The 19407-nt window shown below is 44.1% G+C and overlaps 1 protein-coding gene across 1 annotated transcript; it reads left to right on the top strand.

The window, feature by feature from the left end:
• Nucleotides 1–1174: 1174 nt before the first annotated feature.
• htra1b (HtrA serine peptidase 1b) lies at nt 1175–19113 on the top strand. Its single transcript, XM_030401234.1, has 10 exons — nt 1175–1757; nt 7112–7211; nt 7353–7467; nt 7736–7825; nt 14349–14543; nt 14657–14689; nt 15437–15551; nt 16147–16204; nt 17511–17606; nt 18470–19113. The coding sequence occupies exons 1-10, from the start codon at nt 1298–1300 to the stop codon at nt 18636–18638; spliced, it is 1431 nt and encodes a 476-aa protein (XP_030257094.1). The 5' UTR covers nt 1175–1297; the 3' UTR covers nt 18639–19113.
• Nucleotides 19114–19407: the final 294 nt, after the last annotated feature.

Raw genomic sequence — 19407 nt, 5'->3', positions numbered from 1 at the left:
CAGAGCATGATGTCATAGAAACCTTGACATTGAGTGTTTGGCAGTCAGAACAATTGACAGTTTCGGAAACAGAGCTCTGCGTCATGCTGCTAACGACATGTCTGCTCTCTTCTAAATAAAGGTTACTGACGCTCATGGATGAACCAATCAGTTTCACTTCAGTCGTGTGAAGTCACTCATGTGTGTTTGAGTTGCAAACAGCTGGCTGAACAGTCGACTAGAAGGCTGTCAACATTGTTGTGTTGTCAACATGAATACACAAAAACACAGTTCAGCATTACTGACGATTAAAGTGTTTTCTTTTCCAGAATTGTACTCAGCTGTTGGAGGGTGAGTCAGCTCATCCACGAGGGAATAAACGCTGGGTTTGGAATTCAGACGGAACTGTGAAATCAGGGAATGATTTATTATTCATTAATTGTAGAATTAAAGAGCAAGAGTTGGTTGAAGAAGTGTAACCTGTAGCTGCACGGAGTCTCATATTCAGGGTTCAGAACAGACAAATCCCCAAAACCCAGCTGAACGTTTCCATCACTGCACGGAATCGTCTGCATGGAAAAATCGTTTGTTGCACGCAAGCATGATCAATGGAAATGTGCAGCCTGCAGAGCACGATTACGTGTGATTACATAATACAGTCAGACTGAAGGACGTAGAAGTCGACTATCTTTAACTAAGCGTTATTAAAACAATATTATTTTATAATAGCTGACTAACAGCAGTCTTGTATGAGGTAAAAACACTGAAGATTTCTGTTTTTAATACACAGAAACAAACAGTGAATCACTATGTGAAGTTCTTACTGTTTCCTGCAGGTTAAAATACTTTTGATATTCACAGTAATTACATCAGAAACTTAAAGATTTACTCAAATAATATATGAATAGGTGGCTTCCACTTTTATCAAAGTGATATTTTGACTCTTCTTTACTTTTAATGCAAGTGAACTTAAAGTATCCAAGTAAAAGTACTCTATTTACAGGCTGGCCCGTTTGTTATTACTTTACTTCAGTACTAACAGCACAGGTGTTCTCCACCAGGCACAACTGTGTTCACCTCCACACACCTCCACCTCCACCACCTCCCCATCATCCCCTCCTTCAGTCTGACAGACGTCACACACGCCCACCAATCGCCTCGTGTGTTTACCCTGCAGCTTTTATAAACCGGGACAGCTGCACTCTGCACCAGTGTGAGTCCTGACCTCCATACTGGCTGAGAGCACACTCTGAGTCTTTTAAACTACAACTTTGCTTTTTTTTTCATCAACTTAAAGTTTATTTTTTAGTTTCCCATCATGCGTCTGCAGTTGGTCCTGTGCGTAATGGCCGTGCTGGTCTGTCCCTATCTGCTCGCCGAGGCGCGGATAGCCAAACGCTTCGCCATCGGCTGCCCGGAGAAGTGCGACAAGTCTCAGTGCCCGCCGATCCCCGCGGACTGTCTGGCCGGCGACGTGCTGGACCGCTGCGACTGCTGCCCGGTGTGCGCGTCCGGCGAGGGCGAGACGTGCGGTGGACCCGAGGAGCGTGAGTGCGCCGAGGGGATGGAGTGCGTGGTGACCGACGGCGTGGAGGTGTCCGCCACCGTCAGACACAGGGGCAAGGCCGGTGTGTGCGCGTGCACCAGCTCCGACCCGGTGTGCGGCAGCGACGGCGTCTCGTACCGGAACATCTGCGAGCTGAAGCGCGTCAGCAACCGGGCCATGAAGCTGCAGCAGCCGCCGGTGATCTTCATCCAGAGAGGAGCCTGCGGGAAAGGTGAGAGTGTGTGTGCGTGTGTGTGTGTGTGTGTGTGACACAGAGAGAGAGAGTGTACGTGTGAGTATCTTAAGAAATTCAGTGGAAAAGTGAAGAGAGGGCCAAGTGTGATAAGCCCAAATATTTCAATGTGTGTGTGTGTGTGTGTGTGTGTGTGTGTGTGTGTGTTGGATCAGAACTTGGCTGACCTCAGCAGCAGATCCAAACACATTTCTCAGCACTTTTCTTCGTCTATCTGCGGATCAGAAAGTTCTGACTCTTATCACATCTTCCAAAGAGTCCAAAAATAATCGAATTAGCTTCATGAAGTAACACATGCGGCTGTTCTGAGGCCCTGACAGCTTCCACTCATCACATTCTGCAGCAGGCGAAGTGCTGAACTCAATCAACCCTTCTCATCCCCTCATCGTGGGTCAGGTTTCTTGTAATGGTTTGCTAAAGACAGACTTTCTCTCCTGTTTGCTGTGATGGTGCAGCAGCTCACTCTGAAGAAGTACCCATCGATTTTTCCCAGAATCCAAGAAGAGCTCTTCAAATATCTGATTATGTTCGTAAAGGGTCCAAAACCAAATATATTCAGTATACGTGATGTCAGACGGAGGAGAGCAGCAAACAAGAAGATGTTGTTGAAAAACTTCAGATTAATCATCGTTGCAGTTCCTCTCCTGGCCACCAGCTCCGATAACCCTGCGACTACATTGAAGTGATTGGAAAAACTCCCAACTTCTCTCTACAAGAATAAAGACACGAAATTATTTAAAACCCTCCAGTTGTGTGTCCCGGGTCACGATTTAGAAAATCAATGTTTGACTGAAGTCCAGTTCTGACCAAAGACTCACCAGGAGAGAAAAACTGTCCGTGAACGTTGCAGCAGTGTAAACTTTCATCACTGGTAGAAATGCAACTGGAGCGAGTAACATATTCACATTTTAAGATGCTACAAATTAAATCCAGTTCTAAAAGTACAATTTTAAAAAAGCCATCAGAACAGAAGCACAAAGAGTCTCTGCTGTCGGGATGATACCGCCTCGTCTGGTCGCCTTGCAGTGAACCAGAAGGTCTTCAGAACGTGAGGGTTTCCAGTTTCAACTCGTCTTGTCGTGCATCTTTGATCTGAACGGGGCTTAAACACATTAGCAGGTCTTATCATCACTGTGAGGTTGCCAGGCAACCGGCGGGGAAACAGCCAAGAAGTACAGTAGCTCAATGATTCGACTTGTTTTTACACTTTTGTTCGGATCAACCAAGATGTTGCATGTTTATTAGTGAGCTTTATAAGTGCCGTTTCCCACTGTTAGCAGTATTTAAGCTAACTGCCTGCTGGCTCCAGCTTCATATTTATAATAAGAAGAGAACGGAATCAGTCTTCTCATCCAGCTCGTAGAAGAAAGTAAGTTGGCATCTTTCCTAAAATGTCAAACCGTTCACACACTCAGGTTTGTTGCTGCAGCTGGTCTCAGTCTGGTTTAATGCCCAGCCGCTAATTTTAGCAAACTTTTGACATTGTGGTTCTCTTTCATCCTTCCCTTCACTCACTTCTCTCTGGACGACCTCACAGATGATGCTTGGATGTTGTAGGTGAACAGAATTAGAAGAATCTCAGTGTTTGGTCTTTTTTGGGTCGCAGCTGCAGGTTGAAACAATCTGACACATCTGACAGCATCAACTCACATAAAGAGAAGTTTTTATATTTGGACCTGTCGCAGCACCAGAACACTCAGGCCGACACAGTTTCTCTCACATATCTCCCCTCCCTCACACTGTCTGTCTCTGTTGGACCTTTTCATCTGCTCATCAGTCAGATTGGCATCAGTGCCTCCCTCTTTCTCTTTCTCCTTCTCTCACACACAAACACACTCTCTATGTTATCTTGACAAGGTCACAATGTCTTGAAATTTGTCCAGGATGTCCTGAGTGCCTGCCCAGTGCTGCAGAAACAAACTGTGTTCCCATATCACACACACACACACACACACACACACACACACACACACACACTGAACCTGCAGCTGTGAACACACCAATTTGTTGAGTGCAGTTTGATTTGGACTCTTAATGGAGTTCAACCAGGTCAATGTCTTTCTTCTTCTCCTCATGCATCTCTTTTTTTCTTCCATCCTTGATCCGGTGGTCCACACCAGGTACGGAAGAATAAAAACTTCTCCTTCTTCTTCTCTCTCTAATCATTTTCTCTTTTCTGTCCATCTCCTCCGTCACTTCCTCTCCTCACATTCCCTCCTCTCCTCTCTCGTTAGTTTGCTCTCCTCACATCTTGATCGTCTTTCTGTCTGAGGGTTTGTTGAATTCTTGAGCTGACACACACACACACACACACACACACACACACACACACACACACACACCATGTGAAGTCTTCTGCAGTGATTCATCTCTTGGAGCTGATTGGATGATTGTGTAACTTCCTGAACAGACGCAGATGTAGGTCAAACAGTCGTTTTTACCCACATTCGAAGGGATCAGAATTCCTTTTATCGTGTTTCTCTTTATTTTTTCTGCTTCCTGTAAAGACGTGCGAGCGCTCTGTCACTTTGACAGGCTTGGATACAGCGTCAACAAAACACGGTTGCACGGTGACTCAGCTCCTTCAGGAACCGGAGGAATGTTTTTTCCTAGTTCAGGCCTGTCCAGCACAGAATGAGATTTCACTTAATGGTGCATTCAGGGACCCACCTGAGCAATTATTTTGACAGCGTAATCTACCTGCTGCAGCTTTATTAACCAAGCGAGCACGATTGACCTTGTTGGACCTGAATGTATGCAGCGCTGTTACGACACCCGCCGTGTGTCTGAGGTCACTTTGTTTCTTCGCTCATCTGACTGCAACCATTCACTTCACTTCACTTCACTTCAAAGCTGAAACAACTGGATCAACACTCATCCTTCAACCGAACATCCAGACAGCCAAACACACAAACACATCAGTGTCCTCCAGACGGTCTGCTGCACCTGAAGTGGTGTTGAACAGAAACTGGCTGCACTTCACATCAGTGTGTCGCAGAGGTGTCGACTCGAGACATGTGAGCTGAACTCGATCCAAACAGCAGTCACGTGACTTTGGAGTGTCGTCAAGACTTTGACATCTTCAGACTTAATTGGACGAAATAAAAGGAGGCTGAACTCGACAGAAAGATTAACGACTGTCGACTTCCAAAAGTTCAAAGCTGGAAAACTTTGGCTGAGTGAGACAGAGAAAGAGCAAAATCTACGGCGCCAAGAGAGACAACGTCCATCAGGATTAAGAGTTCATTGGCAAAGACTAGATATGAGTTTTTGATATAGATTTTCATCTGTGTGTGCTTAATCTCAGCTGCAAATTCTGAATCTAAAACCTTTTAATAGTTGCTATTAGCTTGATTTTCTCCAGGTAAAAACATTTAGAGGGAAAAAAGAAATACATCTTATATATAAAACACAAAAAGTAAACCGACATTATCTTTGAAATCTACAGACACTCCATATAAAAAGTCCCAGACCGTGCTGCTATTGGTTCGTTTGCGATGAACAGAGGTTTTATCAGCTTCACCTGCATGACCTGTTTAACCACCGAGTAAAAAAAGAAATGATAAAAGTGGAATGAGGCGATAACTGAAGGAGCTCCGGGGCTCGATCGAGATACGATCTGGAGGCAGCTGCTGATACGTGGAGTGAATGAGTTGAGATCCTGCAGATCTCTGAACCCTGAAGACACACAGAGACACGGAGGCACCGACTCTTTCACATATCATAAAAAATGATGCTTTAGGCGTGTTGAAGACTCCATACGTTATGTAAAGTAATGGTAGACTTAAATCACGGCTGTGCAGCGCGACAGGAAGTCCTGGGATACACAATGACAAAGAGATGTCAAATGTTATCGCACCAGTGAAGATTCATCTGTTTTGACATGAACTTTAATGTGATAATTAAAATGAAATAAACATTTACTTCCTCTCAAAACCCCCAAAACATCTGGAAGTCGGATTACTTGAGCGTTTTGTTGGTTTTAGTTTTTTTAATCAACTTTTTTATGAGCCGGCATTTTTGCTTCTATTAACAGCTGACAGGATGTAAATGTTTAAATACTCTGACACTCCAGATGGTTTGTTACGCGGAACCATCTGGACCGGAGCAGCTAGAAACTGTTTAGAAAACTTTCAACCAGCCGGATCAGCTGGAGGAGAGCGCGACCACCAGCCGGTAGATAAAACAAAGTCAGTCCAGAGAGAAAGAGAGCGCAAAAACATTTCCAGTGTTTCAACTAGATAAAGTTCTCCAGCACTAACATAACTGATGCTACAGCAGCTACGCTAACGTCTTGTGGAGCGACATTGTTGTCTTCAAACACACAGATGCTTCTCTCGCTGGTCATCAGAACTAAAGACTGAAGCTGCCTCACTGTGCTTCACTGGAAACCTTGAAGATAAAGTGAGGAGCTAATGTGAAAGGAAAGCTTTTCTGGATCAGTGTCACGCTACGTTACGTTGATGCTTCAAACCACAGTGACTGAACTGTCAGTGCTGCTGGTGCTGGAGAGAGGAGATTAACCCGGGGACGTTGTACCTGGCAGTGTTTGTGTGTTTGTGTCCTTCATTTTACACCCTCGTTTCCAGTGTTTTCATTTCCTGCTGCTGCAGTTGCCATCATGTTTGAATCAGCCCAGCTGCATGTGATCGCTGAGCGGAGGTTTCATCGTAAACAGTCGTAGTAACATCTGTATGTCAGGTCCCATGCGCTGCTTTAAATCACTCCGCTTTGAGAAAACATGTTTTCACCACCAAAAAGCACAGATGGAGGAAAGTGTCTCTGAACCGGTCGGAGTCAGGGGAACTTACAAAGACCAGTGAAATGAGAAAAGAAAGATCTGTTACTGTGACAGATGTTGCAGCACAGCTGGAGTGAAACCAGGATGGGGTTATGTAAGGTGACGGCGACAGTTACATACAGACTGTTACCGATCCGTCAGAAAACATCCTCACACCCTCTCCTGCCATCTCTCTGTATGTTCAGAGGCTCTGAGTCACTTCCTGTGTTTTACAAGCATCAGCGGGCGCACGAGACGCTCTGCAGCTGCTCTCTGATGTACACTTCTTATACCGTTCTGCATCAACATCTGGACTGGATTTAACACAGCAGCTACAGTTTGGGTCCAGTCGCACCCGTCAACACCGCACATCACGCCTGAGGTGAAACTCAGACGGGGCTCGATGGCGACGGTTAACAAAAGAAGAAAAATGATTGACAGACTTTGGTTATAAAGTGGTCAACCAGAATGTTTGATGGTGTGTGTGTGTGTGTGTGTGTGTGTGTGTGTGTGAGTGATACAGTTCATTGACACCGTGTCTTCCTCCCTTCAGCTCAGCAGAATCCTGACAGTCTTCGTTTCAAGTACAACTTCATCGCTGACGTGGTGGAGAAGATCGCACCGGCTGTCGTTCATATTGAACTTTACCGCAAGTAAGAGAAACTGCCGGAACCAACAAAATACACAACTAACTAACCGTTTGTGCATGTTTACAGTCAAGTACTGTAGTTTATTTCTCATTGTGTCCACTAACAGACAGAAACACGTTCCCGTCTCTTTCTCTTTCTGCTCAGAATGATATTTTCGAAGCGTGAGGTGGCCGTCGCCAGTGGCTCTGGGTTTGTTGTGTCAGAGGACGGACTCATCGTCACCAACGCCCACGTGGTCGCCAACAAGCACCGAGTAAAGGTACGCAGAGCAGCGGTACAGCTGTCAGTGCAGCGGAGAGACATTCACTATAAACTCTACTGGTGCTAAATCTTCTTTTAATTCTTGTTTCACACTGAGATTATTTTATGCTGATGAATTTCAGGATCCACAGAGAATTCTTGCTCTACATTAAGACATATGATTGCAAGGCCTTCGAAGATCGCAAAGACCGAGTCCTTCGAAGGATGCAGACCCTGAATTGCGACACAGCAGGTGTGAATGGTACTAAACTTTTCATTTCCTCCAGGTGGAGCTGAAGAGCGGAGCCACATTCGACGCCAAGATCAAAGATGTGGATGAGAAGGCCGACATCGCTCTGATCAAGATCGATACTCCGGTAAGCAAACCTTTTCAATTATTATTGTTTTTGAGGGGACGAACCTGCAGTTTGCCTCCAAATAATGACATTTTGAAATCTGAATTTTGTTGTTAGCCTCCCCGTCTACCATGCCTTATAATAATATCAAGAAACCTCATCCGGCCTCGAGTTTACGATGCTCTCTAGAAACTTCCTGTCTCGTGTCCTCATGTGTCCCTTTACTTCTTTCTGCTTCTCAGACGAACCTGTTTTCTCTTTCCTTCCGTGCGTCTCTCGTCTCCTCCCTGTTTTTCTATTTTCCAAAACAAATTCAGGTATTTATTGCTGAGAAATCTGCTTCCCTGAGTCTGTTTTTAATTCTGTCTCAGTGGGATCTCTGCGGCGAGGCACCTCAGTGAAATAATATCCTGACTCATGAAAGTGGATATGTGAGGGGCAGGTCAGCAGACAGAGGGAACTTTTTATGTGGGTTAATTTGATTTTTATTTTCTCACTTTAGACTGTGTTTTGGTTCAGGGATGACTGGACGACCGGGTTCAGCTCAGGAAGCAAAGTTTTCCACAAGATTTGTGCAGTGGAAAAACGTTTTTAGCATAACAAGGTCAATGTGTCTCATTTCCGTGCAGACATTAGGCAGTCAGAGCTGCATCATCCTGACAAGGGCAGACGCTTAAAGGGGAATGTTGTCTATTTATACGGGTAAAATTCAGAAATGTCGATGCCAGAACAAAGTGCTAAAATAAATCATATCTCCAGGTTATATTTAGAACTGCCCTGAGGAGTTTGAGCCCAATTTAACAACCAAATAAAGGACCAAAACATTAAAAAGCAGCGTGTTCATGACTGAGTGGAGCTAAAGTTGTACAGCTATTAATAGGCTGAAAGCAAGAAAGTCAGATGAAGTCCAGCTGTGCTTATGAAAGCAGACAGGATGCTTTATGCAACTCTCATCTGGATTCTATTCTCACAATATTAAAAACACAAGATTCGAGAACTTTAACAATCTTTTAATGTCTTCAAATGATATTAAATGTTTGCATTGGACAAAAACAAAGAAATTATCGCTCATTATAGAGCTTAAAACTCAAAATATACATACCATAGGATAGGTTTTAAACTCACAGTAGGTCAGATTTGGATGTCTGTGTCTTTGCCCCCTCCAGTCTGTGAGGATGGCAGGTTCAGACCTGTTAATGCCATCTATACACAAACATCCTTCCTGCCATCTGGAGCTGCAATCAGGGAGTTGATGATGCCTCCACAGAGTCGCACAAATATATGGAAAAGCTCTGTTTATATCATTTGCAGATATTTAGACATTTCAGATGTGTGTTCATACAAGTTTGAATGTCAGACATCTCGTGCAAGATCCACGTATTCTCAGTGAAGGTTCTTTTATTTTATCCTCACCCCAAAAGAAAAACTCTGCGGGTGTTTTTGTCCTAATGTGTCTCAGATTTAACTTCAGATACGATGTTTGATTGGCAGAATGAGAGCCGCCCGTGCACAGACAAACAAGTCAACACACAGAGACACTGACACTGCAGGACGTGAGTTCATGTTCGCCGGTCAGACGGAGACGATCGTGGTTTTTCCTCGGCATGTTTTGGGCGGAGTGGCCGGGTGTAACCGAAGCTCCGGGGGAGGAAATTTTGCTGAAATCCACAAACTGCTCAGCGCTTGTGGTTTTTGGTTACATGCACACAAAAACCAAGGAGACCAACTGCACGTCTGCACACACACACACACACACACACACTTTCATCAGCTTACAGTAAAGTGTGTCTCCGTCTTGTCTGCTCGGTTGTTACGGAGGCCGGTCTCCTCTGAGCATGTGCAGACAGGAGCTCTCTGCTGCTGTATTGAGTCTTAAATCATCCAGTAAAGCCTCGCGGCGATGTTCCACCTCGATCCAGCATCGATCATTTTCCATGACACGTGTCCATGAGCAGCTTATGGAAACTGCTCTCAGCTTAAGCAGATCTGATTTAACAGGCCCGGACGTCTGAAGGCCAACGGCAGCATTTGATCCACACTAACACTGTTATTTACTGCAGCTGTTGATGGAGCCTTCTACACCTTAACATGTCTAATGAGTCAAATCATTTTGAAGTTTCAGACGCTAATAAAAAGATGAGGAGGAAATCTTTGTCATTAATTATAGTTTGATGTGAATAATAAGAGCTGTCTGCACAGGGGCTGAATTCTCTGCTGATGTTATCTCAGTGAATTCCTCAGAGAGTTGGCACTTCTCTGCTCTGCTTGTGTAACCAGACAACTGAAAGGTTCTGGTTCTGCACAGAGAAACGGTGAATACAGAAGAAGAAATGAGAATAATTAGATAACACTCATTTCTCGTGCATGTTTTTGTGGTTCTGGTGCTTGTTGATGAAGTGTCAGACGGACAGTGTGCAGCAGAACAGACAGTTTACACATGCAGCAGATGTGGAGTGTGTGTCCGGTCATCTGATTTTAGTTTGATCAACTCCAGTGAGAGAAATGTCTCTTTAGCTGCTGAATGTTCCACTTTATTCAGCGAGCGTGTCTGTCTGCTGTTTGCTGCTGGGCAGGTAGAGCACAGAGACTTTATCAGAGCTTTAATCTGAAAACAACTGCCTGTTGAGTCGAGGAACAACATTCATGAGCGCACTGACTGAGCCAAAACAGCAAAGTGGCAGGTTTTAAAACCAGAACTAAACTAAACTGAACCAATCAGCTGGTTCTGACGCCACATAAACGACTGCGAATGTCACCGGGTGTCTTTAAAATATCCAGTGATATCCCACGACTGGTGGTTTGTAGAACGGTAACCCGCTAACATTATATAATGGAGACAGGGCTGCACTTTTACATTCATGCCAAGAAAGAAAAGGATTACAGCAGCTCACATACTGAAACTAAAGTTGTGGATTTTCCAGAGTAACAAAGACTTTCTTTTTCTGTCTTTTGAGTGCTAAAAACCAAATTCTGTGTTGGCCTCGGTGGCAGTAGTGATGAAGATGGTTAGACACCGCTGACTGAGACATTTCTGTGTGCATGTGATTTAAAGATAACCGACCCCGTAACAAGCGTACTGTACTTGTGATTGTATAGAGCGACGGATAATGAGAAGGAGAGGATGATGAGAGGACAGGAGGGATGAACAAAACCACTGCTTTGTTCCTTGTTGTGGTCTTTGTTGGGTTGTTGTGTTTGCGTGTCTTAATTACTGAACGCAGCCCCTCGGCTTTGTAATCTCACCCCGAACAAAGTGCTGCCATCCTGAAAACCACCGAGCGAGGAACACGGTGATTTTCCTGGAGGGCGGAGCCCCACGGGCCGCGTGTTGGATGGCGGGTTCAGACGATTCTGGTTGTGGTTCATTACAGACGAACAGAGGAGCTTTATGTTGAAGCTCTGATTAGAAGAGCTCAATGAATCCATTCATAACCTCCCTGTTTAGGTCTGTGTACAGTGTGTTTGCTGGTGATGCAGGAGGGAGGTGGTGTGTGTGCATGTATGTAGTGACCTCATTAGAATATATACATCACTCAAATCAGGAGTTTATTATATAAGTACTCTAGACTGAAACAAGACTGAATGCAGCGTTATTAAAACTGTCCTGAAACATGAAGTCGAGTCACATTTACACGTTTGTGCTTTTTGTGCAAAAGTCTAAATGTTGTTGTTTGAACTTGAATGATCATCTGCGGAGGAAACTGGCTGTTTTAAGTATTAATGGGAGCATCATATCTAAGGCATTGTACTGGTCTGGAGGGTTAACAGAGGATGTGAGCGGCACGGAGACGCCGCGACGAACGCTCACTTCAAATCTTTGGCTCCTGTTTCAGGCTCCACATTATATTTTGCTTTGTCATCTTCCGTGACTCATCCACACACCAGAGCACTCCAAAGTGTCGGTCATGTACAGATGTGTTGAGCATACCTGTGGTTTCTTTAGACAAGCTGTTCACGCATGTCAATCAAACCATTTGGTTTGCATTTCGTCCCCACTGGATGTCTGGAAATGTCATCGTCATTCCTCGGCTGCCCTGAGATATAAAACACATTCACATCTGTCGCATTGAACTGTCGTCTCTTTCCTGCTTCGTTTCATGTGTCATTCATTCCTTCTCCCCCCCCCCTCTCTCTCTCTCTCATAACTTGTGTTTCTATCTTACTGAACCCTACCAAAAGTGGGTCAGACCCTGCAGTCTTGTTACTTAACAGAGGAAATGGGCAACAGATGTGTCCATCATCACCGGGAAACGAGATGCACACACGCACTCACTGACAGACAAATAGACGCTTGTCATGCTCGGTGGAGTGTGTTGTCGATGAGAGTCGGGGTCCTAACATCACGGCTGCTTTATGTCTGCTCGCCGTCACATCTGGGGCTGAAGTAGGTTAGTAGGACGACTTTCAGGAAGTTAGCGCACGGTTCACGGAGGGTCGGCCAATCAGCCGACACCGCTGCAGAGCGCCGAGCCGGTTCAACAGTGTCTTAAACTCATAGATGTATTAAAGGAGCTGGACGCTGTGCAGGAAGTCGGCCGGGCTGCCAGTTTGGCCCGGTACCGCAACAAAAAATCTCTTGTGGACCAAAATTTTCCTCTAAGACCAAAAGAGTCTGTTAAACTGCTGACAGGACAACTCGGACTCACATACTTGTCCAGTGAAGACCATGAGTGTGATTTTAAAGAGAGGAAGTAAAGTGCTCACTGGGATGTATGAAAACTGAGGTTCTTTATCTCATTACATTGCCTTCCTCCCCTCTCAACCCAAGACCATATTCTGGCATGCTTCTTAGAAATGTAGTCCTCTTGTTAACATGTAGAAAGCGCTGCCAGCCCGATCTTATTCCCACATCAAATATTGACACAAGGCTCCTCAAGCGCTATGACAGCTCAGTGTGGATTTTCTTTTTCAAAATGAAAGCCAAAAGGTGCCATAACAGCTGTTCCATATATATAAAACAGCTAAGAGGCGGTTTCAACATCAATGTGTCACAAAACACAATTAAATCATTTAGAATGAGATTCATATGAAGGTATTTCTTTAAAGTCTCTCTGACTGAAGGTGTTCTTTGCCGGCCAGACGTCTAAATATCCAGTCAGCTGAGGCACATTCAGTTCAAAACCAACTTTTTCTTTTTCTCTTTAGTCATAAAAAATAATTAAAGCCCCCGAAAACTTGGCTTCCATCTGTATTTCTCTGTAACATTAACCGTAACATTGACAAAATGTTTTCAGAGCCTTTTACGACATGTTTGAAAATCATTTTATTTTGCGGCAAACAGGAATTTCTTTTATGACTTTAACACAAGTTAGTGGGGTCGACTGTGGCACATTTCACTCGTATTCATGTTGTAAAGTCAAGGTGAACAAGGTGTGTGTGTGTGTGTGTGTGTGTGTGAACAGCAGTTTGAGTGTTTCCTGGTTTGAATAACCCAAAGTGAGAGAGAGAGAGGGAGGGAGGGAGGGAGGGAGGGAGGCGTGGAGCAAATTAAGAGTAATAAAAATCTATTAAAGTCTATTTGCACAGATTATTACATATAAAAGTCTTTACAGGGCTCTGGGTTCAGCGGTGATATAAACTGTGTGTGTGTGTGTGTGTGTGTGTTTGCCTGCAGTAGTGTTCAGGATGGAAAAGCTGATAGTTACGAGCTGGTTAACCAGAGACGCAGAGCTGTGACCTGAAGCTGTACAAACAACAGTGTGAATATGTTGGATTTTAAACACAATCACATCACACTCATGCTGTAATGACACATGGGTGCAATTAGTTTGGTTTGGCACGATGGGTTTGGCTCATTTACATAAAATCTGGCTGCTAGAGAAGTGTTACAGAAACAGCCAGGGCCACATCGAACTGTGTGAAACTTCCCACTGACCACATGTTGGTGAGAATTTATTGATGTGATGGGAAAGAAGGGGAAAAATGACATTGGGGAATAGAAAATAGACAGTATCCTGCTTTCACTGAAGTGTTTTATGAGAGAGGACTGAGTCAACACTCAACATATGTCTGTAATAATGATTACCTTCACACAAGACATGAAGGATTAGTGCAACAAACACATGCAAACACGTCTGACTGACTTGGTGGTCACGGTGAGCTGTCGCCGGCGGTGATTTACAGTTTACAGATTTTGGGTTGTGGATGGAGAGAAGCGTGGTCCAGACTCAGAGCTGACTCAGCTCCCCACAGGAAGTCCTCGTCTGCCTCGTACAGCTCGGAGAGAATAAACTGCTGTTTACCTCCATGTGTGTCGTTGATTCAACTTCTCCTCAAAATTCAGATGACAAACACGACACGATCAGCGGTGAAAGAGTTTGGACTTCTTTCAGTCTGTCTACACTAAAAACACGAGGTCCAAAGAGTAAAGATTGGTTTAAACAGTGTGTCGATCTGCCTCAATAAGTGTCTTACTTCCTTACCTCTTTATCTGCAGCAGTATTTGTCCTCTCTTTCAAACTACAGTTGAAGATAAAGTTGTGTGTTTTGTGCTGGTTGGTGTCAAACTTCTCGTCTCTCTCTCTGTTTTTGTCCGGTGGAGCAGATGAAGCTGCCGGTGCTGCTGCTCGGCCGGTCGGCGGACCTGCGTCCCGGCGAGTTCGTGGTCGCCATCGGCAGCCCGTTCTCCCTGCAGAACACCGTCACCACCGGCATCGTCAGCACCACCCAGAGAGGAGGCAAGGAGCTGGGCCTTCGCAACTCTGACATGGACTACATCCAGACGGACGCCATCATCAACGTGAGTACAGAGACATGTGGTGACATCATCATTCTGTCACCTGCTGTGATTCTTTATTGGAGATGTACTATTTTCTTTTCTCAAACATTTCTTATTTATTTGTTTTCTTGCAGTACGGAAACTCTGGAGGACCACTAGTCAATCTGGTGAGTGAAAGAAAACATGCTGAAAGATTATCTTTTCAGTCTTTTTCATCCAAGCTCCATATTTCATACTACATGTCAGGAACCTCAGTATGAATAGATACAAATAAAAATAATTCAACCAATAATAAGAAGCCTTGTCAACATTCTGTTCTGTATCTTGGGGCGAGACCCAAAAGTCAATTCTTAACAAACAGCAGATGGAAAGAAGTCAGGATTGTCATCTATAAACTACATGATAAATGCTGATTATATTCTGTGTTTTTGGCCTCACTTAAAGGGCATTCTAACATATTCTCACCTCTTGTTTGGGGAGCTATAAATGAATGTTTTGGAAATAAAGTCAGCAGTCATGTGATGTTTGTATCACTCCGGGGATTCAAGCCACTCTAACTGTTACATCACCTCTCCATATCTCAGAGACAGTGTCGGGAAACACAGCTTCTTATTAGTGGGATCACATCCATATGTTGCGAAACAGAGATATACGTAATCTCATATAAACAACACCAAGGCTCGTAAAGTCCGTATTAGGAAGGTAAATAAAGAGTTTAGGTAACACTTGGCCAGCAGCCGCAGCCCACAGCTGACTCTGATTAGACTGTTTTCAGCTGGTCGTGTTACCAAACGAAGAACAACGTGGCGTCAAAAACAAACTGCTTAACGAGCTTCATGAGGAAATTAGATTTTTACTGCTGGGCGTCATTGATGGTTCATCAATGTGGGTGTTTTCATGTGTGTGCCCTGCAGGACGGAGAGGTGATTGGCATCAACACTCTGAAGGTCACAGCGGGAATCTCCTTCGCCATCCCGTCAGACAAGATCAGGCAGTTCCTGGCAGAGTCGCACGACAGGCAGTCCAAAGGTTTGCAAACATTAAATCCTTATTTTCTCTCAGAGACAAAGAGAGACGAGGACGACGTGCAATAAAGTCTAAGAGTCAGTGTTTAAATCAGCGGTCTGATGCAGAGAACGATTGTTTATGTGGTGGGATGGAAACAGAACATGGATTATGCACAGAGATTAAGACGGCTGTTCTGGTACAAAACATTTACGTCAGCCAGTTACCCAGAGAAAGCCCCGGAGAGATAAACATAATCAGAATATGTCATATATTTCTGATGTATTTCCACGTGGGACTGGTCAGATACTTGGCAATAACATGGTCGCAGTAAAAATGAGCCTGCTTCAGCAGCTCGTAAAAGACTCTTAAATCCAGTTCCCACTGAGCCAGACGTATATTAAAATCATGTGTTTATACTTCTGTCCATTTCTCTCCACCATTACACAAGTTTAGAGGTTTCTACCTGCAGGTGATGTGACATTTAAAGATAACAGAAACATTATCTCACAACAGCTTTTGGGCACATTGGTGCAGAATGTGTCCACAGTATTTCATAAAAGAGAGTTTATGATCACCTTGAGCGTTGACATGGACTCCTTCTCCTTGTGTTGTTCAGGTAAAACACACCAGAAGAAGAAATACATCGGCGTCAGAATGATGAGTCTCACACCAGCGTAAGTGTCCTGTGTCTGATGACATCACAACACACATTTAATGTCATTAAGTCATAATGAAACAGCTGGAACATCTGTTTTTGTGGTTAAGGTTGAGGCGATGTTACAGTTAAAGTATTGTTATGTTTGAGTTATAAACCATCAATATATCAATTTTTTCACATTGCAGTGTTAATAAAAGCTCATTCTTCTGTGTGTTTCTTGGAGATCAGACTGTTTGGTTATGCAGTGAGATGAGGCCGTCTGATTAATCTCCCCAGATCCCTGTAACTGATATTCCTCAGTCTTAACTTTCATACACAATAAGGGTGGTGATGGTATCGAAACTGTGACCTCAGATTTAGATATCTGCCTTCAAATGATGAGTTTCAACAGGAATGTAAGTCAACCCGGCTCTGGTCAGATCAGAGGAACACCCAAGCTGCCCCTCGAGAGCGGCAATTCTAGGAAACACCCTGAAAACAGCCAAACAAGCTTCATCTGGTGGCAGCGTTTCAATTCTAAACATACCAGTGGGTTTCCCTTACCATCACTTCATCGATTGATTGATTTGTTGAGAGTCTTGTCGCTCTACCTTCTGGGAAAACATCTGATGATACGTCAGAGAATGATGTAGGAGGACAGTGAATGTAGCTTCACTATACCTGTAAAGAAAAGTTGGTTTTCTGTTCCCTGCTAACAAGTGAGGCCGCCTCCCGTCCGTCCGTCATACGTGTTCTTTAATAGAAATAAAAGAAGACACAGATAAAAAGATCAACATGTCCTCATAACTAAATGACTTAACAGTTCAATTTCAAGTGACTCCCAAAATGAGCAATGACCTTTGGAAAACATAATCGTTTGGCTTAAAATATTTGTTTTGGTGGCCACAAAAACTGCTGGACACAGTTTGTCCAAGTCTCAGAAAAGAAAATTAAAAGTTCATTGTGATGACGACCTGTCTGATGTCCTCAAGTCTCTGTAAGTTGATTTTTATTGCAAACTGAGATAAATTGAAACCATTGTTGCACAGTTTTAGCTTTTTGTGTGCACGTGGCTCATGTTCGTGTCAAGAAGAAACAGCTTGAATAATAACTACCAGTCAGCTGCAGGACACATAAACACAATCAGGTCCGTATTGTTGAAGTTGCTGCTTTTCAAAGCGTGGGCGTCACAATTAATCAGAGCGCTGCCTCACACGTTAGGATGTAAAGTGAGTCATGATGTATCACCCCTTCGAGTTGAATTAAAATCAGACTGGTGTGGTGTGGACATTTAGTACAGAACCTCATGTTTGGGCTGTTTTTCTCCTGGTTTCCTCTGACAGGCTGGCGAAGGAGCTGAAGGAGCGGCAGTCAGACTTCCCAGATGTCACCTCGGGGGCGTATGTCATCGAGGTCATCAGCCGAACTCCGGCTGAGACGTGAGTGACTCTCTCGATGCTTCTTTTTTTCCCACGTCGTCTGCTGTTCACTGCCCACGATGTCAATGCAACAAGTGTTGAGATGGATGGGAGGGTGGATGCTGGTTGGTTCCAGACTCACTCCTCCAGAATATATGTTGTCCCTAGACAGATTAGTGGCATCCACATGAAAAGCTTGTTGGAAGCAAACCGCAGCGTCCCACCTGAAAAACACAGCAGGTGGAGTTTATTTTCTTGTTGTCTGGTGGGTTTATGTGGAACACAGGCTGCAGTCAGGACGCAGCTCATCTCAGCGTTCATTAGATTTGAACTTTGTGTACGTGAAGACAGCAGGATGTGGAAAAGTTCACCTCTGGTTTTGAAGCTGCTGTTTTGCTTTTGGCACCGTGCTGAAAGCTGGTGGTGAAGACAGAATCGTGAAGTGTTTCCCACCCAGGCCGCCCGGCTCGCTCTGCCAGGGAGGGCACACCGCTTCAGTCGCAGCTGAGCAGGTTTTCTTTTCTTTTGTGGAAGTGAACCTGAAATGAAAAGAGACCGACTGAATCAAGCTTGGAATCCCCTACATGGACGCACATTGTGTCTCATTTGGTCACCTCACACGATAACTCCCATGATTCTTTGCTACTTCACGACATTATCGAACTACAACTTCTGTTTTCACTGTTTTGATGTGGAGAGAAGTCATGACAAGTGTGTCAAGTTCCATGTTAATGAACTGCAACAACACTTATTTTCCTAACAAATCAGATTTATTCAATACCCGAGTCAGTCTGTCTGCAGATATATTGAGGGGATTGTGTAAAAATAACACTGCAGCTACCTAAACTTTATTTTCTTATGTCACTCTTCTTTCTTAATGACAGAGCTGGCCTGCAGGAGAGTGATGTCATCATCAGTATCAACAACGAGCGAATCACCTCGGCCAGTGACGTGAGCGCCGCCATAAAGCGGGACGAGACGCTGCGAACGGTGGTGCGGCGAGGAAACGAGGACGTCATCCTCACCATCATCCCGGAGGAGATCGAGCCTTGACCTCAACCAACAAGAGTCAAGTCAACAACCCAAACAGTCGACCAATCCCGAGCTGGCTCTCAGTGTTTTTCAACCAATTATGAACATTTTGAAAAACCAAGCAACGAATAGGTGTGTGTGTGTGTGTGTGTGAGTGTGAGTGCGTTTAAGAACTTGTAATTATTTGTAGTCTTCCATGGTTTTTTGCTTGCACACACCTTCAAAGGTCCAACGTTCGTTGTCCAGAGAAATGAAGCTCCTGCTTCTCATGTTAGCTTGAATTTTTCTTCTAATCCCGATTTAAATTTCATCCTCACGGACCTTTTTATATCTTACTAACCCCGACTGTCGCTGCAGGTTACCGTAGTTCTGTTTCATTGTGTATATTCTTGATGGAATATTTTTTTAATAGTATTTTTTGTCTTTATGTGTTTGATGACATTTTTTTCAAAAAAGGAAATAAAATTCTTCACAGAAGTGTTGCCTTCATGACAAGGACGAGAAAAAAAGTGTTTATTTGATGTTTGATTGCAAATGTGTTTCCTTAACGATCTGATCAGATCTATTGTAGCAGTTGTTACAGATCATCTAATCTTGTAGAAGAATGATTAAAGTCAAATAACTAGAGGCCATCTTGCTATGAGATTACACCAGCAGCAACACCAACATGTTGATGTTCTGACCCGTTAGTAAAGCAGAGGTCCACTGGCCCGTCTCCAACTTCTTGCTTGGACGACTTCTTCAAACTCAGCCTTCATTTTGATCTCAACAAGGTTTCCTGACTTTATTT

This window comes from Sparus aurata, chromosome 20, assembly GCF_900880675.1.
Source record: "Sparus aurata chromosome 20, fSpaAur1.1, whole genome shotgun sequence".
NCBI lineage: Eukaryota > Metazoa > Chordata > Actinopteri > Spariformes > Sparidae > Sparus > Sparus aurata.
This window is presented reverse-complemented; position numbering and strand designations above follow the sequence as displayed.